The 26,351-nt window shown below is 52.7% G+C and overlaps 2 protein-coding genes across 4 annotated transcripts in view; both read right to left on the reverse strand.

Moving 5' to 3' along the window:
• DGKZ (diacylglycerol kinase zeta) overlaps positions 1-11,082 on the reverse strand; it is a 48,688-nt gene extending 37,606 nt beyond the window's left edge. Inside the window, exon 1 of one of the 2 annotated variants that reach the window (XM_037999439.2) lies at positions 10,518-11,082. In XM_037999439.2, coding sequence (XP_037855367.1) covers positions 10,518-10,729 — 212 coding nt within the window. In that variant the 5' untranslated portion in view covers positions 10,730-11,082. The remainder of the gene's footprint in view (positions 1-10,517) is intronic. The other variant, XM_073016868.1, reaches the window with a different exon arrangement.
• Positions 11,083-22,768: 11,686 nt separating this feature from the next.
• The window catches only part of CREB3L1 (cAMP responsive element binding protein 3 like 1), a 44,201-nt gene continuing 40,618 nt past the window's right edge, over positions 22,769-26,351 (reverse strand). Inside the window, exons 11-12 of one of the 2 annotated variants that reach the window (XM_073016898.1) lie at positions 23,653-23,917; positions 22,769-23,443 (exon numbers count right to left, since the gene is read on the reverse strand). In XM_073016898.1, coding sequence (XP_072872999.1) covers positions 23,293-23,443; positions 23,653-23,917 — 416 coding nt within the window. In that variant the 3' untranslated portion in view covers positions 22,769-23,292. Of the gene's footprint in view, positions 23,481-23,652; positions 23,918-26,351 lie in introns of both variants that reach the window. The other variant, XM_008000336.3, reaches the window with a different exon arrangement.

The following is a 26,351-nucleotide window of genomic DNA, read 5'->3' on the forward strand; positions in this document are numbered from 1 at the left end:
CATCCGACCCTTGTAAACCTCCATCTGGTGGTGTAGTCACCTTTGTGTCCCTCATGACAGGGACATAATATTTTTCAATAAATATTTGTTTAATAAATGCATGCTATGCAATTACTAATTAATACTCAGTAATCATAAAACAATGGCTAATATTTCCTGAACATTTCTGTGCCAAAAATCTTACTGAATATGTAACGTAGCTCTTTGAATCCTCTTAATGACTCTAGGAGGTAGATCTTGTTATTTTCCTCCTGTTTTTGCTTTTGTTTTGTTTTGTTTTGTTTTGAGACTGAGCCTCACTCTGTCACCCGGGCTGGAGTGTAGTGGCGTGATCTCGGCTTACTACATCCTCTGCCTCCCAGGTTCCAGCGATTCCTGTGCCTCAGCCTCCCGAGTAGCTGGGATTACAGGCGTGCACTACCACACCCAGCTAATTTTTGTAATTTTAGTAGAGATGGGGTTTCACCATGTTGACCAGGCTGATTTTGAATTCCTGACCTCAAGTGATCTGCCCACCTTGGCCTCCCAAAGTGCTGGGATTACAGGTGTCAGCCACCGAACCTGGCCTTATTTTCCTCCTTTTACAGATGGTGAAATCAAGGCACAGAGCTGCTAAGCTTACCTGTCTAAGGTCACCTAGCTGGTAAGTGGTAGAGGTGAGAATCTAGCCCCAGAATCTGTGCTCTTAAATAAAACATCCTATTGCTGCTCTAATGTAGGGGATATGGCCCTGTAATGCCCCCAAGGCTCAGTCCCCACTTTTCCACAGTTTCACCTCCAACCCATTATCTATCTCTGAATTCCTCAAGATGGGTCCTATATGCTGTGGCCTCATTGGAGACTCTGTCCACCAGGCCAAGGTCTATTCTGGAAGGAGTCTGTGCAGGGCCCTGCCTTCCTCTTGCAGGCATTTTGCAAGTAGCTCGAGCAGTTAAACAGAGGAAATGGGGCTGGGCTTGTTTTCCATCTGAGGCGTCTGGCAGCCCTGGAGAAGCAGAGAGCAGGAAATGGGGCTCCTGGAGGGGAAGCAGGCAGGCTGGAGGCTTCGAGAAGCAGGGCAGTCCTGACTGTGAGACTAGGGCCACCTTGAGCTAGCACTCCTTGGTGCTGTCAATGTCATCTCTGCTTTCCAGGTTGGGTGGGGAGGACAAGGCTGGAAGGGACAGGTGCACGGGACTAGGGGGGATGCCCTTGGCAGTTCCTAGGACAACATGTGCCAGGCCTGGGAAGCTGGGGACCCCTCAGAACCCACCCAGGTATACACAGGAAGAAGAATCTGGGTAAGAAAATTATTCTGGGCTTTGTTGAGGCCCCAGAGGATGGTGTTCTACTTTCTGTGGCCTGGATGAGCAAGTGGGAGCTGGGGAAAAGAAATGTACCAGGACACCGAACACTCAACCCACGACCTGGACACCCTCTGCTGTCAAAACCCGCCCAGCCAGCCTCCTTGGCCTCACCTTCACAGCTCCTTATGCTCTCTGGCTGCTCTTGCTTTTCTGCCTCTTTGTCCAGGCTTTCCCTGCAGAGATTTTCTCTCAGCTCATGCCATGCTGGTGCCTGACTCATAGTAGATGCTAAATGAACCTTCCCTCCTCCCCATTTTCGCATTCCCTTCACATGTGGCCCTGACCCCTGCCTTTCCCTTTGCCTACGTTGCCCTCCTAGTTTGTCTTCCCTGGGTATTTGGCCAATCACATTCTCTGTCCTTCAGACCCAGCCCAAGCAGCAAAAGTAGGAAGGTAGAAAGAGCCCCAGACACGGAGTCCATTGGTTCACACTCCAGCCCTTGCTGTGCGACTATGGGCCAGTCATTACCCTCTCTGGGTTGGACCAGATTATTTCTAAGATCTGCTCTAGATCTGACAGTTTCATTTGAATCTTCTTTCCTGATTTCACAGTTTTTGCTCATTCATTCCTTCATTCATTTGTATGACAAATATTTCATAAATATCTACCAAGTGTCAAACACTTCTCCTGAACTGGCATTCCACCCCACCCGCTGATCCCTTACCTGTGATGCACACTTTTGTTCCTAATGATATTCCTGTATCATTCAACTTTTTGTGCACTTAGTCTTGCTTCCTTACAAGATTCTTGAACCCTATGTTGCTCCTAGCTCAGTACTGGGTACAAGAGTCTGTGCTCAGTGACTTCCTATGGAAGTTGCCATGGGTTGAATACAAGTGTTCAGAGGCTGGGCAGAGGGAGGGAGACTGGTTTCTTGTTTGCATAAGTGGCCATGGTGAGACATGGAGGGTTTGGAGACAGAGCCTTGGTCTGTTGCTCTGGCTGGAGTGCAGTGGTGCGATCTCAGCTCACTGCAACCTCCGCCTCTCAGGTTCAAGCGATTCTCCTGCCTCAGCCTCCTATGTAGCTGGGATTACAAGCATGTCCCACCACACCTGGCTGATTTTTGTATTTTTAGTAGAGACAGGGTTTCGCCATGTTGCCCAGGCTGATCTCATACTCCTGGCCTCAAGTGCTCAGCCCACCTTGGCCTTCCAACGTGCTGGGATTACAGGCATGAGCCACCATGCCTGTCCTACAAGGATTTTGAAGTCTAAGTGCCTGCCTCCCCAGCAGCTATGCCTGTGATCCGGGCACCTGCTGAAGCCCTTGGGAACAGCCCAGAGCCTGGGATCACCTGCTGATCACTGGCCCCTGCCGAAGTGCTGGGCCTCTGCCCCCACAGAGGAGACAGATATATCTGAGCCGGGTTGCAGGTGCTGCTGGCTAGTGACAGATGGACATTTGATTAGGTTCCTTCTGGGCAGCTTCATGAAAGTCATGAGCAGGAGGAAACCTGGAGGAGGGGTTGGAGACCCTCTCCGGCTGAGGCAAGAGAGCTACAGACACAGCACTGGCAGCCCAGCAGCCAAAGGTGGTCCTTCAAACCACCATCTCTCTTCAAAGCTGTCCTTTGACACCTCCCAAGTTCCTGGATTGGAGGTGAGAGAAGAGCCTGCACAGCTCTCCCCTTACTCTGGGTCAGCTGCATCTGCTCAAAAGAGTTTCCATCTGTACCCAGCCCGGACTATACCAAGCCCCCAGGACACAGTCAGTGTGTCTCCTCCCTTCCAAGCCTCCCACCCCCATCTGTAGGGTCATAAGCCCTGACTGCATAGCTACCTTTCAGCCCCCTTTCTGCCTATCCTATTACTGCACCCAGGGATATGTACACTTTGTACAGAGCCACAAGCAAGATCCTTAAGGATGAAAGTCTAGGCCCTTGCAAGCCTGACAGAGTAAAACGGGCTTTGGAGAGAAACAGATCTCAGTCCGGATCCTGGCTCCACCAGTTACTGGCTCTGTGATCTTAACACATTGCTTAACTTCTGCTAACCTTAGCTCCTCATTTGTAAGCTGCGGCCCAGTGGCCCCCAAAGTACTGCAGTCTTTGATTAGCCTTCTTTTCTAGGCATCTGTAGGCCAAGAGCCTTGGTCAGTCACGCTGGAGCCCTGCAGAAGCCTAAAGTCCAGTCCCAGTTCCTTCCCCACCCTCTTTGTATGTCACTGAAGAGAGGTTTTCCCCAGTTGGTACTAACCCTTGTCTCTGGCACCCTGGCCCCTGGAGGGGCCTTTCTGAAAACTCTGAAAGGCACCAACTGAAGCAAAAATGAGACTCCACGCTAGGCTTCCCCATGCTCGGCCCACAGGCTACCATCTCAGCGGGCCACCAAATAACTTCTTCAAATGCCGTTGATCAAACTGGCCTTCCCAGGTTCCCTCCAAAATGCCCAAGTGGCTGTGCCCCTTGGTGTGGGGACTGGGGGACATGGACTGCTGGGGGCACATCCCAAGCTCCTTGTGCCAAATGGGGTCGGATAAGACCCTCTCCTGGGATCCCGATCCCTGCACGTTGGCCTTTGGAACAACGTGGCACTGCCCTCTCTGGCCTTGGACTCACGGATCAGCAAGAACTGCAGGTCCTGGAGGGGAGGGAAGGAGTTCCGGGCTGGGCCTGGGCCCCGCCCTTTTCAAAGGAAAGAAAATTGATGGACCCCAGGCTTCCTCTGGCTGTGGTCCCCTCCCGCTGCTCGGCTCAGCTCTCTGCCCCTGGTTTTGCATTGTTAATTCAGGACAGAATGTGATCTCTGGCAGCTCCTTGCTTTATCCTGTTGCTATTTAAATTACAAATCGGCCCCATCTCCCTGTCACTCTTGGGTTATTTTTAGCTTCTGGTAAATAGCCGCAGGGAGAGTTGGATCAGGTGCCCCTCCCTCGAGGAGTCGTGGACCCGCAGCAGCGTGCCCACAGCAGGGGGCATCCTCCTCTGCCAGTTGGTGCCCAGTCCCTGCCCCCAGCCCCTCTGCGGGGGTGGAGAAGGGGGAGGACCACAGGCCGGGACATGTGCGCATGCTCAGCCTTTGCTTTTAGTCTCTGTTAAACTTTATCACCCCCGGGTCCCACCACCATCTGTGGCTCGGGGCCAGGCTCCGTGTCCACACCTTACAGGGCCTCCAGAACCCACGAAGAGGTCCAGCTGCACAGGACAAAAACTCTAACTTGTTTTACCCGTGCTCTGAGTCAGGAACTTGACATCTGGTATCTTCTTGAATCTTCCCAGCCACATTCTTGACAAGGTATCATTGCTCCCATTTTCCGTGTGAGGAAACAGGGTCAGAAGTGAAAGCCTCTTACCCAACTAGGAAAGGGCAGGGCTGGAATTTGAACCCAGGTCTCTCTGACCCAGAAGCCTGTATGCACGGGCATCTTGGTGGGATGCGTGTGCCATGGAGTCCCCCCTCCCCGTTGCCATGCTCAGGTTCATTCCGATGCCTCAGTTCTGGTTTCCCATGAGTTTGTCCTGTCCCATCTACTGGATCGAGGCCACATCCAACCTGCTGCTTGTTTTTGGAGGGCCCAGGAGCCGAGAATGCTTTTTTTTTTTGAGATGGAGTCTCGCTCTATTGCCCGGGCTGGAGTGCGGTGGCGTGATCTAGGATCACTGCCACCTCCGCCTACCGGGTTCAAGCAATTCTCCTGCCTCAGCCTCCCAAGTATCTGGGATAATAGGCGCCCACCATCATGCCCGGCTAATTTTTGTATTTTTAGAAGAAGCGGGATTTAAGCCAGGCTGGTCTCGAACTCTTGAGCTAGGTGATCCATCTGCCTCGGCCTCCCAAACTGCTGAGATTACAGGCGGGAGCCACCACGCCCGGCAATAATGCTTTTTACATTTTTAAATGAGTGGGAAAAAGCAAAAGAATGGTATTGTGTTGCTGAAATTCTATGAAATGTGAAGTTCAGTGTCTATGAATAAAGTGTTAGCAGAACCCTGGCCGCTTACTCACTCACACGTCGTCTATGACTGCTTTTGCACCACAATGGCAGAGTCAAGTGCCCTGCAAAGCCTGAAGTGTCAATACTCACCCTGCATGGGGGATCATACTTTTATTATGGGAAGGGACTGTTTCCCATATTTCCATCTCAGGCAGAGCTTGGCCCACACCCAGGACACCAAGTACAGGCACTGGTTCTTCTTGGAGGCCCTTCTGTGGCCAAAACAGAGCTCAGCACAGGGAAGCCCTCCGCCAGCCACATCCCAGTGAGTCATCTCACATTGGACACCCCCTCCCTCCTTTTTTTTTTTTTTTTGTTTGTTTGTTTGTTTCCTGCCCTGGCCCTTTCTCTTTTTCCTTCGGCTTCTTCACAGGCAAAACCAGTGGTTTCCAAACCTGCTCCACTATCAAAATTACCTGGGAGAGGTTTTTAGCGTGGAGACATCCAGGCCCAACCCTATACACCTGTAGCAAGGCCTCTAGGGGGAGGGCTTAAGTATCCGTTTTAGGCCGGGCGCGGTGGCTCAAGCCTGTATTCCCAGCACTTTGGGAGGCCGAGACGGGCGGATCACGAGGTCAAGAGATCGAGACCATCCTGGCTAACACGATGAAACCCCGTCTCTACTGGGAAAAAAAAAATATATATACAAAAAACTAGCCGGGCGAGGTGGCGGGCGCCTGTAGACCCAGCTACTCGGGAGGCTGAGGCAGGAGAATGGTGTAAACCTGGGAGTTGGAGTTTACAGTGAGCTGAGATCCGGCCACTGTGCTCCAGCCTGGGCGACAGAGCGAGACTCTGTCTCAAAAAAAAAAAAAAAAAGAATCCATTTTAAGGCTGGGCGCAGTGGCTCATGCCTGTAATTCTAGCACTTTAGGAGGCTGAGGCGGATGCATCACCTGAGGTCAGGAGTTTGAGAACAGCCTGGCCAACATGGCAAAACCCCGTCTCTACTAAAAATACAAAAATTAGCCCCACGTGGTGACAGGAGCCTGTAGTCCCAGCTACTTGGCAGGCTGAGGCAGGAGAATTGTTTGAACCCGGGAGGCGGCAGTTGCAGTGAGCCAAGATCACGCCATTGCACTTCAGCCTGGGCAACAGAGCAAGACTCTGTCTCAAAAAAAAAAAAAAGAACCCATTTTAAAAGAGACCCCAGGTGATCCAGTTTGGAAACCACTGAGCTTAACTCTGGAGTTGCAAATCCTGCATCTCTGAACTGATCCTATTAGACCAAGCCCTGTATCCCTTGCCCCACTCTGGCTTTACCTAGCTGGAACCCGCTCTCCCGTGGTATCTTGAGCCCAACCCTGATCATTTAGGATAAGAGTTATTTTTCTTTCCCTCCAGATGGAGATGCAAGATGTCAGGCGCTACTGCCCTGCCCCCCGCTTTTTTTAGAGACAGGATCTCACTCTATCTCCCAGCCTCTAGTGCAGTGGCGCAATCGTGGCTCACTGCAGCCTCGAATTCTTGTGCTTAAGCAATCCTCCCACCTCAACATTCTGAGTAGCTAGGACTACAGACTCGTGCAACCACGCCCAGCTAATTTTAACAAAATCTGTAGAGGCCAGGAGCAGTGGGTCACGCTTGTGATCCCAGCACATTGGGAGGCCAAGGTGGGCGACTGCTTCAGCCCAGGAGTTTGAGACCAGCCTGGCAACATGGCGAAACCCCATCCCTACAAAAAATACCAAAAATTATCCCAGGCATGGTAGTGTGTGCCTGTAGTCCCAACTATTCAGGAGGCTGAGGTGGGAGGATCACCTGAGTCAAGGCTGCAGTGAGCCATGATCATGATAGTGCATTCCAGCCTGGGTGACAATGTGAGACCCTGTCTCTACAGGAAAAAAAAAAATTTTTTTTTCTTTTTTTTTTTTTTGAGACAGAGTCTCACTATGTCACTCAGGCTGGTCCCAAATCCCTGGGCTCAAGTGATCCTCCTGCCTTGGCCTCTGAAAGTGCTGGGATTACAGGCATGAGTCACCGTGCCTGGACCTGTCCTGCCCTTTTATGACTTATTGGAAACCAGGACCCATTTAAACCAAACAAGGGCCTACCCCATTCAAGTTCTTCTCTTGCCTACTTTCCTGCCTTCTTGCCCTTCTCCCCTGCCTTTCCAGGTGTCTGAGTTTCTGCTGGCGCACACCCGCCATCTCTCCATCCATCTAAAGAAGCTGCCAGGGTTGCTTCCAGCCCATGCTGGCACTGGGAGGCGAAGGAAACCTGTTTCTGAGAAACCCCCACACCCCTCGAAGTTTCTAGTGTCCTGCCAAAGCCCCCGTCCTCACTTACGTCAGAAGCAGCCAGGCCTTCAGCCCGCTTCCGCTTCCACCCCCCACCTTCAGATTTTTTTGCCCCCGCATTTCTGTCTAAAAGCCTTTTCGCTCTGGGAAGGGCTTTCAAGTGCTTTTCTTAGCAACTCCGCACAGCAGGGTGGGAGGGTTAGCTGCCAGCCAGAGCTGCACGGAAATGTGGCACGTGGAGGATGTAAAAAGGGCCACCATGGGCCTGAGCTCCTGCCAGCCCCCGGTCCCCCAGTCCCCCCACTAGGCGGCCACACGCCACCCAGGACAGCAGCCACAAGAGAGGGCTTAGCCGGAGAGCACGGTTTGTTCCCCTGGGGTCCCCTGGGCCTGGAAGAGCTGCTGGCTCTTTCCCAGCTTGTCTGTCTGTCCTTTACCCAGGGGCTCTCCTTGCCTCGATGCCTTGTCCAGCTCTGAGACCGAGCATGGGTTCCTAGACTAACCCTGGGGAGTGAGCAGATGCCCTATCCCTCTCATCTGTCCAAGGGTGACAGTGGAGTCCACCCTGGTGGTGTTTTCTGCTGCCCTCACACAGGTAACCTGGAGGCAGGGGTTGGGGGGACCTCAGTGGGATTACCTGGCATCCTTGGTGATTACAGGCCCCAAGTTGTTTGGGCTGTGGCAGGGCCTCCATTCTGGGGCCACCCCGGGGGATCCCAGCCCTTGCCACTGTGTGCATGTGTGTGTGTTTGTGCACGTGTGCAACATTTTCTATGTCAGCCCTTTAATTATTCAATTATTCTTTGCTCCCTGCCCTCTAAGTCTCTACTCCACTCTGGCCTGCATTTGTGACTTTTTTTTTTTTTTTTTTTTGAGACAGAGTCTTGCTCTGTTCAGGTCGGAGTGTAGTGGCACAATCTTGGCTCACTGCAACCTCTGCCTCCCGGGTTCAAGCAATTCTTCTGCCTCAGCCTCCTGAGTAGCTGGGATTACAGGCACGCGCCACCACGCCCGGCTAATTTTTTTGTGTGTTTTTAGTAGAGGCGGGGTTTCTCCATATTGGTCAGGCTGGTCTCAAACTGCTGACCTCAGGTGATTCGCCCTCCTTGGCCTCCCAAAGTGCTGGGATTACAGGCATGAGCCACTGCGCCCCGCCTTTTTTTTTTTTTTTTTTTGATGGAGTCACCCTCTGTCACCAGGCTAGAGTGCAGTGGCACGATCTCGGCTCGCTGCAACCTCTGCCTCCCAGGTTCAAGCGATTCTCCTTCTTTAGGCTCCCGAGTAGCTGGGATTACAGGCGCCTGCCACCACGCCTGGTTAATTTTTATATATTTAGTAGAGAAGGGGTTTCACCATGTTGGCCAGGCTGGTCTTGAACTCATGACCTCAAGTGATCCTCCTGCCTCGGCCTCCCAAAGTGCTGGGATTACAGGTGTGAGCCACTGCGTCTAGCCTCCATTTGTGATTTGTCTCTGACCCACAGCTAAGGCAAACCTCGGGGTCATCCCCTTATGTTAAAAGTAAAGAACTGACACCCAGAGAGAAATATTGTCCAGCTCAAGGACACACAAGTCTCTGGCAGAATCAAGAGTAGAAACCAGGTCTTCTGACTCCCAGGCTGACATTTATCCCAGAAGTCTTCATTCTTTGCTGCATCCCCTGTGAGGCCCTCTGCACTTCCTCCTGCCCCAGGGGGACATTCATATCTACAGCCAGAGGCATGGGATGGATGATGCACTCCCTGGGCGTGGAGTTCTGGAAGAACTTGGTAATGGAGCCCCATGTACCCACGATTTCTAGTACACCCTGAAAGGTGGAGGTAGGGCCCATGGGACCCTAGCCTGCTTCCCGTTTGCTCTGAGCATCTCACTTCTTGGAAAGTCCCCTCCCCTACTGTCCCTTCCTCCCCCAAGTGATGGAGCCCTGATGGACCCAGAGCCATTAGGAATACTGGGACCTTTCAAGCTCCCAGGGCTGGGCGAGTTTTATGAAACATCTTCCCAGAAGCCACTGGGAGAACCAGGGCAGCCTCAGACATATCCCAAACGCCCCATGGTTGTAAGCGGACAGGGAACTTGTCCTCTCCAACCAGGCAGATGGCTCTAAGGACTGCAGCTGCTCCAGTGGCCCTGCTAGACTCTTCAGGGGCGATCACTCTGGGCCAAAGGCTTGAGAGGGGCAGCAAGTCCAAGTTGAGGTTGTGGTTTGGGAGAGAAAGAGGAAGGTAAGGTGTGTACTGGGCTGTCCCAGCTCCACCCTCTGTGTACCTTTCCCACCCTTGCTCTGAGGGGCAGTCCTCCCTCATTAACGTCCTACCCCAGGTCATCAAAATGACCTCTGGGGCCCCCTCCGGCTGGCTCCTCCAGGACCCTCTGGGCAGAGGCGGCAGGCCAAGAGACTCTGACACTGGCAGAAGACAGTTGAATTAAGATGTTGGGTGGGGGTGGGGAGGTTCCCTCTGCTCCTAGAGGTTGCCAACCAGGGCCTGCTGGGGCACGGGGGTTCAGGAGGGAATTCTGTTCCCCATCTCTGGGCAGCAGGGTCTCCGCCGTGGTGTCAGGGAGCCTCTCAGTCACTTCCACAAGCCTGTGCCTAGCACAGACTTAGCCCACGGGAAAGCTCAGGGTAGACCTGTTGAATGAAGAGGGGGTTCCTCTTTCCCACAGAAGGGTCAGGGGGCATCTCCTGGTTCTCCCCAGCAGATAGAGGTTTGTTAAGAACAATGTCTTGGCTATTTCCTCTCCTCAGCGCCTGGTACACAGTTCCCTCAGCCACTGCATAGTGGATGAATAGGGCTTTCACGGTTCAGGCAGAGAAGGAGTCTCAGAAGCTGCCTCCTTCCCACTGTACACGAAAGACAGAGATCCCTCGGCAGTCATCTCTAAACTCCCAGCGCCAGGCAGGCGGCGGGCGCACAATAAACGCTTGTGCAATGACGCCTGCAAGAGGGGTGGTCCCAAGCGCCGCGCTCCCCTCTGCCCGCGTCCTCCTTACCTGTAAGACACCTGCTTTCGTAGGTGCAACTGTCGGAACCGCTCCTCCACCGGGGGCCCAGCGGCCGTGGCCCGGGGACCCTCGGGCCAGGGCTGCGCGACCTGGGCCTCCTCCCCGCGCCGGCATCGCCGCCGCACCACCTCCTCCTCGGCTGCCCGGCCGCCGCCAGCCCAATCCCCGCGCTGCCCTCCGCCGCCCGGCCCCTCGGCCATCGTGCGGCCGCCTTCCGCCTGCGGCTCCCGCGGCCTTTCGGGGCACCCCGCTCAAGTTCGAGTCTCTGGTCCTCTCAGGCCGGGGGCGCGAGTTGGGGAGGGAGGGGAGCGCCGGGTTCCGCAGGTCCCTAGCGACGCCGACGCTTAGACGACAGGACCCGCGAGATGCTGGGCGCTGCGCCTGGGAGAGGCCGGCCGGGGTCTTCTTGCGCCCCCGGGGGGCGGGGGTTCCCGGCTGGAGTCGGGGTCCTGCGCTCTGCGCACGGCGGCGTCCCCCGGACGGCTGGAGCGGAGCCGGAGCCCGGGCGGAGAGCGAGCTCCTGCAGCCGCCGCTGCTGCCGCGCACCCGAGTGTCACCTTAGAGACACTCGCCAGCCGTTGGGGTCCGGGGGGGAGGGCGCCGCCCCGCCCAGCCCGCCCGCTCAGGGCACGGAGGGAGCGAGCCCGGCCCAGCCCACTGCGGGCACGAACCTAGCTCAGGGCGCAAGACCCTGAGTATGGGGGCCTCCTGGGGCCACCTCTGCGCCCCCGCCCCCGTCCCAGTCCAGGCCGCTCGGCAGCTGCCAATCATCACCCCGCTGCCTGTCACTCAGCTGCTGCGATGTGTCCCCTCCACCCCCACGGCTGCCTGGTCCCTCGCTTTCGGCTTCGGCATTCGCCGCTGCAGCTGGCAGGTTTGGAGCGGGGGCGTGCAGAGGCGGTGACAGGAGCCAACATTAACCCCGTCGGCGCCACCGGAATTTAGACCCAGCTGGGTTTAGGGAAGGGGCACAGGAGAGGGAACATATCCAGGGATACCTTGAATTTGGGAATGGACCCAATGGTGGGTAACACTACCTTCAGACCTAGAGCTCTTCTGGACCGTGCCTGGAGAGGGCCCCAGATGGGGGTGGTGTCTCCTCAAGGCAGGGAGGCCTGCTAGGACCTGAATTACTGAGGCTTCAGGGCCAGGGTCTCCCTGATTTAATCAACCTGCTGGTCAGGAGAGGCTGATGAGATAGGGGAGAAGCCAACTCCAAAAGGAAAGACTGGAGTTCTCCCTGGGGTCCATCTTGGACTCCCCATCTTCTTTCCCTCCAAATCCTATGGTTCCTGCTTGCCTCACCTCCTCTTGTCCTTGCAGTGTTGGTCAGGTGAACCCTCCATCTGGATTACAGTGAGGCCCTGGTGAACTTCTCTGATGGAACACCTCCTCTTCATGGCCCCAGACTCATCTTTCTGGCCATAGCATCTACTCTTCTCCCGTGGTATTTCATAGCTTCCTCATGCCTATACTTTAGCCTGGCCCTCAAGGCCTGCCTTGATCTTCCCCCATCCTGCAGCCCAGTCTTGTCCATTTTCTCCCACTCATTTATGCTCCTTGTTCTGGGAACTTGCATCAGGCCTGTACAGTATCATTTAGGTTGTCCCCTCTGTCTGAAATCTCCTATTGATGTACTTCAAATTCTGAGGCTTTGCTTAAAAGCCTCCTCTTCCAGGAAGTCTCCTTGGATAGCTCCAGCTGAACGACATTCTTTCCTCCCAGACCCCATCGCCCTCTGCATCAGATGTCTAATCTAGTCTGTATCTTTCTTTTCACTGAAGCTGTGACTGTGAGTGTGGGAAGGTGGGAGGGATCAGACTCACAGAGGTAGAGAATGGGCTACAAAGGGAGATAGCTGTGTCATAGCTGCCCTGCCCTTTGCTCAGACTGTCCCCATTGCCTGGAGTATGTCCCCTCCCTGTCCTGCCTATGGAAGACCTGTTAAGTGCCCTTCAAGGCCCATGTCAAGGGCCATCTCCCCCATGAGCCCCTCCCCAATACTCCAGTACAGATACCATCTCCCTCCTTCAGCCCTATAAGGATTTCCTGGGCCTCCCCTTTACCCTTGAACAATAACTAACATCTCATTTGATCCTCGCCACAACCCTGGGCGGCAGATATCATCACTTCCTCCGTCTTATGGAGGAGGACACGGAGATATCATTCAAGTGATTTATTTGCTCAAGATGGCTCAGGCAGTGAGTGGTGGGGCCAGGATTTAAATTCAGGGCTTCTGGCCCCAGGACTCACGTGCTTTTCCACTTCATCATGCTGCCAGCCACACAGTAGCAGCCTCCCGCAGTTTGCCCTCTTCCCTCTAATCTGGAAGCTTCTCAAAGGGCAGGGAATAGCTTGCTTCAGTTCCACCTCCCATCTCTGTCTCCGTCTAGTACTTCCCTGTTGGATGAGTGGAATTGCATTCAACTTCTTGGTCACAAGGGAGCTTCCTCCCTAGAGCCAAGTTCTAAAGAAATCTTGCTGCTGGAGTGGATAGGGTGGGGCACGTCTTCTACCCCCTACAAGGAGGGCAGCTGCCCTGGGGTTTGCCCTTCCAGGAGTCTTGGCTCCTATTTCCAAGCGGCCTGGGCCAGGGGAACCTCCTACACTGTGCATTATGGTAGTTCTTGCTGGGTTTGACATTCCCTCGCCAGCTGCCTAGCTGCTGGGTTTCCACGTTGGTTTTTGTTGAGCTCTTTCCTGCCGCGTTCTCCCCACTCAATCCTTTTTAAAGTGAGGCTTCTTTCCTCTGTCCTCACAGCTCCCCTCCCCATTAGAGACAGCTGCTGACTGCATTATCGTTTAGTTGTGGTCTGTGCTCTTCGCAAGAAGAAGGAGAAAATGAGACTCCTTCCGCAGACCAGCCCGACCACCTTCTGCAGCCTCTCCCAGCTGCAGCTCGCTCCTCTGAACATCTCCGTCTCCAGCCCATTCAATATCTCTGTGCTCAGAAAATAACTGCTAATGTCTTCTGAGAATTTACTGCATAACTGACCAGTGTGCTAAGAGCTTTTTGTACAAGCTTTCATTTACCCCTCCTAACATCTTTAAGAGGGTAAGCACCATTGAACAGATAAGGATACTGTGGCTTTGAGAGATGAAGTGATTTGCCAAGATCACACTTAGTGTAGCACGGATATCAGAGCCCACAAAGCATCTCATGCTTTGAAGCTGAGTTTCCAGCTTGCCTCCTTCACTCCCTGGAAAGACCCCAGGGGTATCTGTTACTGACATCAGATATATGCCCAGTTTGGCCAAATGGCTCCTGAGGTTATCCAACCCCTCTGAGATTGGAACTTTGCCTGAGATTGGGACCTTGCCTCCGCCCATACCAGCTCCAGGCATCACCCACAGCTACTCTCCCTTTTCCCAGAGCTTTGGTTTAGGTATAACAAAGGGTTTGTTGTGGCAGTTTGAGCAGGATGACTGCCACTGCAAAAGCCATCATATGTGTGTGGCAAAGCAGGCTGCCAAGGGCTGACAATAGAGCATGGGGACTGCAGCTTCATTGCTGGGGATACACTGGGGATGGGCCCCCTTGACATGGCACTGAGGAGGTGGCATGTTAACAGGTGGCTTATGCATGAGGACTAACCTTGCGTCGCTTCTCAACACAGGCCGGGAAGACAGCTTTGGATGAATGGGCAGAGGGTAGTGACCACAGATGACCACGCTTTGACCAGCTCACCAACCCTGGGGTGTCTGGCTTAGTTGCTTCAGGAAGCTCCAATGTTCTTAGATCTTGTGCTGTAGTATGAAGCTGGAAGAGGCAGGGAAGCCTAGAGGACATGGGAAGGGAGATTGGGGAGAGGGGTTGAGGGGCAGCATGAACTCTGAAGCCAAAAAACCTGTGTTCAGATGCCAGCCTTGACATTTTCCAGCTGCATGAGCTTGGCCAAGTCAGTCACCTCTCTGAACCTCACTTTCTTTGTCTGTAAAAATACCCACCCCTGAAGATCACTTAAATTCCTAATTGAGATATTCAGATCCTCAGTCCAATGCCTGGTACAGGGTAACTAGTCAAAAATGGGAGATGCAGGCCTGGCTCAGTGGCTCACACCTGTAATCCCAGCACATGGTGAAATTGTCTCTACTAAAAATACAAAGAAAAAAAAAATATATCTGGTATGGTGGCAGGCACCTGTAACCCCAGCAACTTGGGAGGCCGAGGCAGGAGAATCGCTTGAACCTGGAAGATGGAGATCGCGGTGAGCCGAGCCAAGATCGTGCTACTTCACTCCAGCCTGGGTGACAGAGCAAGACTCCGTCCCCGCCACCGCAAAAAAAAAAAAAAAGAAAAAGGGAGATGGGAGATTTTCCCTCCCTCCCTCCCTCCCTCCCTCCCTCCCTCCCTCCCTTCCTTCCTTCCTTCCTTCCTTCCTTCCTTCCTTCCTTCCTTCCTTCCTTCTTTCCTTCCTTCCTTCCTTCCTTCTTTTCTTTCTTCTTTCTCTTTTTTTTTTCTTTTTTGAGATGGAGTTTCGCTCTTGTTGCCCAGGCTGAACTGCAGTGGTGTGATCTTGGCTCACGGCAACCTCTACCTCCCAGGTTCAAGCAGTTCTCCTGCCTCAGCCTCCCAAGTGGCTGGGATTACAGGTGCCCGCCACCATGCCCAGCTAATTTTTATGTTTTTAGTAGAGATGGGGTTTCACCATGTTTGCCAGGCTGGTCTCAAACTCCTGACCTCAGGTGATCTACCTGCCTCAGCCTCCCAAAGTTCTGGGATTACAGGCGTGAGCTACTGCACCGGGCTGTCAGTTCTTTTTTTTTTTTTTTTTTCCTTTTCTTTTCCTTTTTTTAATTCTTTTTTTTTTTTTTTTTTTTGAGATGAAGTCTCCCTATGTCTCCCAGGGTGGAGTGCAGTGGTGCGATCTTGGCTCGCTGCAACCTCCATCTCCCGGGTTCAAGTGATTCTAGTGCCTCAGCCTCCCAAGTAGCTGGCATTACAGGCATGTGCCACCACTCCCGGCTAATTTTTGTATTTTGTTTTTGAGACAGAGTCTCGCTTTGTCACTAGGCTGGAGTACAGTGGTGCGATCTTGGCTCACTGCAACCTCTGCCTCCTGGGTTCAAGCGATTCTCCTGCTTCAGCCTCCTGAGTAGCTGGGACTACAGGCGCGCACCACCACACCCAGCTAATTTTTGTATTTTTAGTAGAAACGGGGTTTCACCATGTTGGCCAGGATGGTCTCAATCTCTTGACCTCATGATCCGCCCGCCTTAGCCCCCAAAGTGCTGGGATTACAGGCGTGAGCCACCACACCCAGCCAATTTTTGTATTTTTAGTAGAGATGGGGTTTCGCCATGTTGGCCAGCTGGCCTCGAACTCCTGACCTCAGGTGATCTGCCTGCCTCAACCTCCTGAAGTGCTGGGATTATAGACGTGAACCACTGCGCCTGGCCTAGATTTCCAGCCCTTTGCTTTTAGGAGCTGTGTTTTGTTTGAGTTCCATTCTTGGCATGGTGCCCTGCCCATAAGGGACATCCAGAGAATATATGCTAAATGAATAAATGAACGACGAGAGGTCACCTAAATGTCAGCTTTGTCTTTCCTTCTTCTGAGTGACTATTTCAAACTGTCCCTTTCTCCGCCTTCCATGCCCATGCCAACCCTCCACACCGCCCCTCTCCCACACCTCAGTTATTGGAGTACTCCCTCGGTTTCCTGTCTCCTCACATTCTGCACCCACAGAATGCTCTCTCTTTTTGGCTAGTCCTCTCTGTCCAAAGGTGGACCTCTCCACCTACCCCTGGATCCCATTCCCACACCCCGTATCGACCAACCCCTCTGTGGCCCTCTCGGCTTTCCCTCTTTTGGCCCTGTGTTCTAGAAATAACCATGGTCAATGATCTCCCATCCGAAAAACTGCTCCAAACTACATTTTTAATTTGATTTAATTTTATTTTTTGAGACAGAGTCTCGCTCTGTCTTCCAGGATGGAGTGCAGTGATGTGATCTTGGCTCACTGCAACCTCCGCCTCCTGGGTTCAAGCGATTCTCCTGCCTCAGCTTCCTGAGTAGCTGGGATGACAGGCGCGCGTCACCATGCCTAGCTAATTTTTATTTTTATTTTTGTTTTTTTGGTAGAGACAGGGTTTCACCATGTTGGTCAGGCTGGTCTCGAACTCCTGACCCCGTGATCCGTCCACCTCAGCCTCCCAAAGTGCTGGGATTGCAGGCTTGAGCCACCACATCCGGCCCAAACCACATTTTTAAAAAAGTTCTTTTTTAGAGACCGGGTCTTGCTCTATTGCCCAGCCTGGAGTGCAGTGGTGCAATCACAGCTTGCCGCAGCCTCGGCCTCCTGGGCTCACGTGAGCTTCCCGCTTCAGCCTCCACTCCAATAGCAGGGACACCCCTGACTGTCCCTCCAGGAAGTGCTCTCCTGGTCAGTTTCTGGGCACTCCTCTCTCCTGGTTTTCTTCCCTCTCCGACCATCCCTTCTCTGCCCTCTGATTCACTCCTCTTCCCTCCACTGTTAATGTCTTCTTCCCTGGAGTCCCGCCCTTGTCTCACATCCCTTTATGCAGACCCAAGGCTTTCACCTGCTACCTGGGCGCTGACAATTTTCTCCCAAGCCCTATACTTACATGTTAATGTGAATGTTCCACAGGCAACTCGAATGCCAGATGTGCTAAAATGAGTTCTAATCGTTCTCTCCTAAACCTGCTCTTCCTCCTGAATCCCTGCCGTGGTGAACAGCCTCATCACCCACTCGGGACCTCCAAGTGGGTCATTTCAGGCCCCACCCTTGCTCCTGGACCTCACAGCCAATTTGATGTCAGAGCTTGCTGATGATTCCTTCTAATTCTGTCTGGAATCATCTCATCTTCTCCATTCTGCAGAGCCTCAGGGCAGGGACATCTGATTCTTTCACTCTCTGGCTTGAAAGGATGCAGCGGCTCCCATCCCTTCAGGATAAGGTGTTCTTTCTTTAGATCTCTGGAAGGACCATGGTTTTCCTCAGGGCCATGATGAGGGTAAGACAAGCTGGCACATAGGGTATGACGTTTAAGGAGGTTTCCTTCCTTCCTTCCTTCCTTCCTTCCTTCCTTCCTTCCTTCCTTCCTTCCTTCCTTCCTTCCTTTCTTCCTTCTTTCCTTCCTTCCCTCCCTCCCTCCCTCCCTTCTTTCCTTCCTTCCCTCCCTCCCTCCCTCCCTCCTTCCTTCCTTCCTTTCCTCCCTCCCTCCCTCCCTTCCTCTCCCCCTCCCCTCCCCTCCCCTCCCCTCCCCTCCCCTCCCCTCCCCTCCCCTCCCCTCCCCTCCCCTCCCCTCCCCTCCCCTCCCCTCCCCTCCCCTCCCCTCCCCTCCCCTCCCCTCCCCTCCCCTCTCCTCTCCTCTCCTCTCCTCTCCTCTCCTCTCCTCTCCTCTCCTCTCCTCTCCTCTCCTCTCCTCTCCTCTCCTCTCCTCTTCTCTTCTCTTCTCTTCTCTTTCTTGACTGAGTCTCTCTCTATCACCCAGGCTGGAGTGCAGTGGTCCGCTCTCGGCTCACTGCAACCTCCACCTCCTGGGTTCAAGTGATTCTCCTGCCTCAGCCTCCTGAATAGCTGGAATTACAGGTACACACCACCACGCCTGGCTAATTTTTTGTATTTTTAGTAGACACGGGGATTCACCATGTTGGCCAGGCTGGTCTCGAACTCCTGACCTCAAGTAATCCACCTGCCTTGGCCTACCAAAGTGCTGGGATTACAGGTGCGAACTACTGCACCTGGCCTCATTGTTATTATTATTAATGATAACTTTTTTTTTTTTTTGAGACAGGGTCTCACTCTGTCACCCAGGCTGGAGTGCTGTAGCACGATTACGGTTCATTCCAACCTCCACTTCCCAGTCCCAAGCCATCCTCCCACCTTAGCTTCCTGAGTAGCTTCCTGGGACTGCAGGCATGTACCATCATTATCTCAAAGGCCCCAGGCCGGTGGTAAAAGTTGGGGAGCAAACCAGCTATGGGGATATTGTGATGGAGGGGTGTACAGGATATTAAGGGACACAAAGTATCATGTAATTCAGATGGGGGGGTGGGTGAGGGAAGGCATCCGGGAGAAGGTGACCCTTGAACCGAGGCTTCAAGGATGGGAGGAGTTGGTAAGACAGAGAAGGGGTAAGAGCATTTGGAGTGGAGAGAATGGCAAATGCAAAGGCAAGCAGCCATGAAAAGCAAGACCAGGGTGATGTAAGTGGGCTTTGCTACCCACCTGTGATGGCTTCTGCAGCACCAGTCGTCCTGCTCAGATTGCCACAACAAACCCTTTGTTATATCTGGAAACCAGGGAGCAGAATATAAGGAGGCACCTGGACAGACCTGAGAAAGGGCACTGTCACTGGAGGTGGTCAAGCTGAAGCTTCGAGGGGAAGGGGCGTGGAGGCCAGTTCTGAGTTTTCATGATTCTGCCTGGCCTCGTCCCACTTTTCTCCTGGTGGGTGGCTGGCAGTGGTGTAGACACCATCCCACCACTGTGCTCTTGCTTCTGTGTGTGAAAGCACCATGCCTGCGTGATAAGTCCAAATGCCTTAGCAAGGCATTCGTGACCCCTCTGGATCTGGCCCTGGCTTATCAGCCAGGCTCAATTCTTAGTGTCTCTGGCCTCTACCTTCTGGCTATTGTAAATTGCTTGACTTTTCTTTCAATATGGACAGGGTCTTGCTATGTTGCCCAGGCTGGACTCCAACTCCTGGGCTCAAGTGATGCTCCCACCTTGGCCTCCCAAAGTCCTGGGATTACAGGCGCAAGCCATCTTGCCTGGCCTGTTTGACATTTCCGAAATGTTTCCTGTTCTCTTTCACCTCGAAGTCTTTTGCCCAGCCTGCTGCTTTTTCCCGACATGCCCCTTTTCCTCTTTTCTGCTTTTATTAGTATTTTTAGAATAGGGCGTCTTGCTCTGTCATGCAGGCTGAAGTGCAGTAGCATGATCATAGCTCACTGCAGCCTCAAACTCCTGGGTTCAAGCAATCCTCCTGAGTAGCTAGGACAACAGGCATGTGTCTTATTACCATGATTAAAAAAAAAAATTGTGGCTGGGCGTGGTGGTTCACGCTTGTAATCCCAGCACTTTGGGAGGCCGAAGTGGGGGGTTCACAAAGTCAAGAGATCGAGATCATTCTGGCCAACACGGTGAAACCCCGTTTCTACCAAAAATACAAAAATTAGCTGGGCATGGTGGCATGTGCCTGTAGTCTCAGCTACTCGGGAGGCTGAGGCAGGAGAATCGCTTGAACCTGGAAGGTGGAGGTTGCCGTGAGCCGAGATCGAGCCACTGCACTCCATCCTGGGTGATAGAGCAAGACTCCATCTCAAAAAATAATAATATCAATTTGCATAGAGACCAGGGTCTCACTATGTTGTCCAGGCTGGCCTTGAACTCCTGGGCTCAAGCAGTCCTCTCGCCTTGGCCTCCCAAAGCGCTGGGATTACAGGCATGAGCCACCGTGTCTGGCCATTTCCTGCCAATGTCTAACAATCTTTCCTGTCCCCTCCTCCAGAAAGCCTTGCTGCTCAGGTCTGGGTGAGGTACTGTCCTCTGTGCCTTCCTAGCCCCCCTTGTGTGGCCCTCTGTAGCACATGGTATCAATAACTGCCTCTTTTCTTTTCTTCTTTTTTTTCAGACAGAGTCTTGCTCTGTTGCCCAGGCCAGAGTGCAGTGGCACAATCTTGGCTCACTGCAACCTCCACCTCCCGGGTTCAAGCAAATTTCCCTGCCTCAGGAGTAGCTTACAGGCATCCACCTGGATCCTTACAGGCATCCACCACCACGCCCGGCTAATTTTTGTATTTCAGTGGAGACGGGGTTTTGCCATGTTGGCCAGGCTAGAACTCACGACCTCAGGTGATCCACCCACCTCGGTCTCCCAGGGTGCTTGGGATTACAGGCGTGAGCCACCGCACCTGACCCCGACATTGCCTCTTAATGCACAGCTGGTGCTTCTCGGAGCTCACTAGTTCTAGGCCCTGTTCTGAGCACTGTGGATGACTTACCTCCTTGAGTCCCCAATGCAGGCTTGTTTTACAAATGGAGAAATGGGGGCGCAGAGAGATTCCAGTTACAGAGCGTCTTACTTATGTCCTGTGTTGCATAGTGAATCACGACCACCTGGCAGCTTCAGACAACACACATTGCCTATCTCTGTATCCGTGGCTCAATGTCCGGGTATGGCTTAACAGGGTCCTTCCCTCTGGGTGTCACCATGCTGCAGCCAGGTATTGTCTAGGCTGTGTTTGCATCTGGAGCTTGGGGTCATCTTCCAAGCATGTTCAGGTTGTTGGCAGAATTTGGGTCCTTGCTGCTATAGAACTAGGGCCCTTGGCTCCTAGAAACTGCCCCTCCCCTCACAGCATGGCTTTCTGCCCCATGGCCAGCAGGAGGTGCTCTCTGTATTCAGGAAGGCCCAGTCCCGGCCTTCATGGCTTTCACCTGATTAAGCCAGGCCCACCCAGGATCATCTACCTTTTTATTATTATTATTTTTTGAGACAGAGTTTTGGTCTGTCACCCAGGTTGGAGTGCAGTGGCGTGATCTCGGCTCACTGCAACCTCTACCTCCCAGGTTCAAGCAAGTGTCCTACCTCAGCCTCTCGAATAGCTGGGATTATAGGTGTGTACTACCATGCCCGCCTAATTTTTGTATTTCTACAAAGAGACGGGGTTTCACCATGTTGGCCAGGCTGGTCTGGAACTCCTGACCTCAAGTGATCTGCCCACCTTGGCCTCCCAAAATTCTGGGATTACAGGCATGAACCACTGTGTGCCCGGCCTCATCTCCCTTTTTAATGAACTCACAATCATCTGATTTGGGACTTAATTACATCTACAAAATCTCTTAACTTTTTCCATAAAGGGTCATCTAATTATAAGCGTGATGTCCTCTCATCTTCACAGATCCCCTCCATGTTCTAGGGGAAGGATTCAACAGGGCGTGTACACCAGTGGATGGGAATCTTGGAGGCTATATTAGAATTCTACCTGCCACACACAGCTAGCAAGTGGCAGCTCCAATACTCAAATGCAGCTCTTCTGACTTAGAAGTCTGTGGCTTCAATCCAGCTGAGGCAAAGGCTACATGAACTAAGAAACTGGCAGGTCTTAGGAGGACCAAACTGAGTATAGTATGTGAAGTGTCTAGCACAGTGCCTGGCCCACAGTGGGGCTCCATTCTTGCAGTGGCCATTCCCAAAGGCCAGGATGGTGGCTTCGATACTCTGTCTTGATCCTTGCAGCAGCCTTGGGGTGAGTGAATTGCAGCAGATTCTTTGGATGTTTGGTTTGAATTCTGCACTTGGCTAGAAGAGAAAGCCCAACAGAAATGCCTTCTTGGCCAGGTGCAGTGGCTGATGCCTGTAATCCCAGCACTCTGGGAGGCTGAGGTGGACAGATTGCTTAAGCCCAGGATTTTGAAAACACAGTGAGTTATGACTGCACCACTGGACTCCAACTTGGGCAACAGAGTGAGACCTTGTCATTCATTCATGTACACATATGTACATACATACATGGGGTTCTCCTTAAATAGGCAGATAAAAAACATTTATGTCAGCTATCTTCCTAATCCTCAATTAAAAGCGTACACATATAAAAACTATAAATAAAGCCCAGAGACAGAAGAGGAAATAACAAATCAGTCAACAGGCCGGGCGCAGTTGCTCATGCCTGTAATCCCAGTACTTTGGGAGGCCAAGGCGGGTGAATCACGAGTCAGGAGATCGAGACCATCCTGGCTAACATGGTGAAACCCTGTCTCTACTAAAAATACAAAAATTTAGCTGGGCGCGGTGGCGGGCACCTGTAGTCCCAGCTACTCCAGCTACTCAGGAGACTGAGGCAGGAGAATGGGGTGAACCCGGGAGGTGGAGCTTGCAGTGAGCCAAAATAGCGCCACAGCACTCCAGCCTGGGCGACAGAGCGAGACTCCGTCTCACCAAAAAAAAAAAAAAAAAAAAAAAAAATTCAGTCAACAAGGTATTGGAAAATAAAAAGTGAACAGGCTGGGCATGGTGGCTCACCCCTGTAATCCCAGCACTTTGGGAGGCCATGGTGGGCAGACTGAACTCAGGAGTTTGAGACCAGCCTGGGCAACATAGTGAGACCCTACCTCTAAAAAAAAAAAAAAAAAAAAAAAAAACCTTTCTCACGTTCCTATACTCCCACACGCCCTGCCAGAATATAAAATCAACTTACCTTTCTTACTCCCCTGCCCTTTGGTTCTACTTTCCCTCCCCTCCATTGAAGAAAGGCACAAAGTCAGGAGTTGATGCTGCATCTTTTTTTTTTTTTTTTAGTTTTGCTTTCTTAAAGCATGTGCTGAGCTGATGAAGAGAGCAGTTTGGCAATTAAAAAGGCCCAGCAGCTTGGGCAGCAGCAGGGGGGTGCCAGGTGAGGGTCGGGGAGTCCCTCTTTCCTGGGCCAGGGAGCAGCAAAGCCCGCACTAACTTCATAAAATATAAAACAAGGGAGGGGTGAAGGGAAGAGGGAGATTTGTAAAATACAATATCTTAGGGGATTGGCAATAATAAAAAATAAGGTTCATTATTTACAAACAATTTCTGTTCTTGGTCTCTGTACAGTGGGGGTGGGGTGAGGGGTATCAGTGAGTGGGGTGAGTTGATGTGTCTGTTTGGGTGCAGGTGTGGGGACAGGGAGGCAGTGGTCGTGTTGGGCATATGAGAGAGGAGGCGGGGTACCCAGTGAGTGGTTTGTCTAAGAAGGACGGATGGATGGCGGTGGGAAGGAGAATGAGAACAGAGTGGTTGGCCCAAGGGAAGAGTCCAGATGTCAGGGACAAGGAAAGGCTGGGAAGTGGAGCCTTTTCTCCTGGAATGGGAAGCTCCAGGAGGCAGGGGCACGAGGCGGATCCGGGTTAGTGAGCAAGAACTCCTCTTCTGGGTGCCGGGGGTGCGTCCTGTGTCCTGGGTCTTGGCATGGCCTAAGAGAGTTTGATGGTGGTGTTGGGACCCAGATCCCTGGAGAGAGAAGAGAGACCAGGGATGACTCTGTCCAGCCTCTTACCCTCTGCAAGCTGGATCTAGACCCAGCAGGGATGGGGCCTTGGGAGGGTGTGGCCAATGTGGGGACCAAGGGTGGGCAGGAGGCAGGTGGACCCTGCCTCAGGAGGGAAAGGGGCCACCCACCCACCTGTCGTGGAACCACTCCTTGGAGTGGGAGAAGTCGGGGCTGGTGCCGTTTCCACCGTCTTTAGGCCAGGCCTCACTCAGGTACTTGGTGGTCTCGTGGGTGTTGTCCAGGTGGTCATGCTGCAGGTGGTCCTGGGGCCGCTGCTCTGCTGGCCCCCCGGGGTTGATTTCCCAGCCATCTGGGGGCTCCATGGGCAGCAGGGCACTGCGGCCATCTTCCCATGAGCCTGCCCCGTCATCGTAGAATAGGAGGCTTCGGGAGGGCACTGGAGAGGGAGTGTAGGATAAGCGGCGTACCCAAGACTCCCTCACATCCTGGCCACATTTATGGCCTAGTGGTTAAGGACACAGGCCCTGGATCTGAGTCCCAGCTCTGACACTTTCCGGATGTGCGACCTCAGGTAAGTCACACGCTTTGCTTTAACCTTTCTGAGCCTCAGTGTGCTCATCTGTAAAATAGGGATACTAGGACCAACCTCATGTAAATGAGAGGTTTAAATGAGGTAATAGAGGGGAAGTGATTGAAACTGTGTTCAGGAAATACTCAGAAAAGTCAGTTCTTCCTAAGCAGAGGGTACTGAGTTTGGGCATCTGGGAGCTGTGTTCTAACCTCCACCACTTACTTGCTCTACCTCTTTTTTTTTTTTGAGACAGAGTCTTGCTCTGTCGCTCAGGCTGGAGTGCAGTGGCAGGATCTCGACTCTCTGCAACCTCTGCCTCCCGAGCTCAAGCGACTCTCCTGCCTCAGCCTCCCGAGTAGCTGAGACTACAGGTGTGTGCCACCATATCTGGCTACTTTTTGTATTTTTAGTAGAGACGGGGTTTCACCATGTTGGCCAGGCTGGTCTTGAATTCCTGGCCTCAAGTGATCCTCCCACCTTGGCCTCCCAAAGTGCTGGGATTATCGGAATGAGCTACCGCATCTGGCCAGTCCACCACTTACTTTCTGTGAGACCTTGAATAAGTCTCTTCCCTATTCTAGATCCTAGTTTGCCCTTCAGAGAAGGAAAACAAACATCTGTTGGACGCCCACCATTTGCTAGGCATTATCCAAGGCCCATAGACCTAAGTAGAGTGGTTAAAATCTGAGAGAAACTCTAGGGAATGAGGTTTCTTTCCTTTTCCTTTTTTTTTTTTTTTTGAGACAGAGTCTCCTCTGTTGCCCAGGCTGGAGTGAGTGCAGTGGCGCGATCTCCGCTCACTACACGCTCCACCTCCCGGGTTCATGCCATTCTCCTGCCTCAGCCTCCCTTGTATCTGGGACTACAGGCGCCCGCCACCACGCCTGGCTAATTTTTTTGTATTTTTAGTAGAGACAGGGTTTCACAGTGTTAGCCAGGATGGTCTTGATCTCCAAACCTCGTGATCCGCCCGCCTTGGCCTCCCAAAGTGCTGGGATTACAGGCATGAGCCATCGTGCCCGGCCAGGAATGAAGTTTCTTTAGCCCGCTTTCCAGAGGAGGCAACTGAAGTTCTAGGCACTCAGGGAAATTGTCCTCCCTGAAAGGAGGATGCGAACCCAGGTCTGCCTGGCCCTGGGATCTGCCGCCCCTCTGGCTCTGCAGCCATGACCTCATAGTATGTGTGAACAGCGGTCCCTGGAACTGTGCAATGCGCCAGCTCTGCAAACCAGCCTGCTCCAAAGCCATCTGCCTGCTGGGATGTGTCCTCCTCCTCTCCACCCAGCCCAGGTCCTGGGCCTAAAACCCACACTGCCTTCTCTCCAAGGGGTTCATTCATTCCCTCCTCTCACTGTGGCTTTGTCCATCAACCCCAGCTCTCTTTCCACTCCTTTCCCTCCAGTGGCTTTTGTGGCCTTGGAAAAGCAGACACATGGCTCTCCAGACCTTGCATTGCTGCTGCCCACCCACCTTTAGTGACCACCCTGTTCTCTCCTCCTCAGCCTGCACGTGTCCGGGGAGGAGCTTTCACTCTCTCTGTCTCTGCTTCCTCTTTCCCTAACCCTCCCCACACCAGCTTCCTCCCCTCAAGGCCCTCAATGTCTAGCTCATCCTCCCTGCTATATCCCTCCTTCTTGAAACTCACTCCTTAATCTTCCCTCCTCTGACCTCCCATCTGTTTCCTCTTCCTCCTCCTGTCCTGTCAGACACGTGGTAATTGGTAAGTGATTGACTGGTAAGTGATGAGGGATAGCCAGGAAGTTCCTCTGGGGGTCCACCTGAAGGATTCTCTCCCTCTGAAATCCACACTCTTCTTTGCTGGGCCCTCCCCTGGTTCTCCTTTTGCCAGCTACTGTGATGTAGCTATTCTCTCCTCCATGAGCTCAAAGAGACTGAGTGTGCTCATTTCATAAGCACAGACACTGCTGTTTCATGCCCTGTCTCACAGCCATGGCTCGGTAAGTGCAACATTGCCACTCCCATTTTCTAGATGAAGAAATGAAAGCTTAGGACAATTTCTTCATTTCTAGATGAAGAAATGAATTAAGACACATGCCTCAGGTTACACAGCAAGTGGCAGTGCCAGTTACGACGGACTTAACATCCACATGCTCCTAACCACTGTACTTTACTATCCCCCTTGGAAACGGTAGATATCTGAACCCACACCGCCACTACCCTTCCTCTGTCCACGGTAGACATTATCAATGGACCATGACACTCCTTCCTGTCAATTCTGAATGGTGCCTCAGAGTCCTTCTTTTTTTTGAGACAAGTCTCACTCTGTCACCCAGGCTAG

Source organism: Chlorocebus sabaeus, chromosome 1 (genome assembly GCF_047675955.1).
Source record: "Chlorocebus sabaeus isolate Y175 chromosome 1, mChlSab1.0.hap1, whole genome shotgun sequence".
NCBI classification, from domain to species: domain Eukaryota; kingdom Metazoa; phylum Chordata; class Mammalia; order Primates; family Cercopithecidae; genus Chlorocebus; species Chlorocebus sabaeus.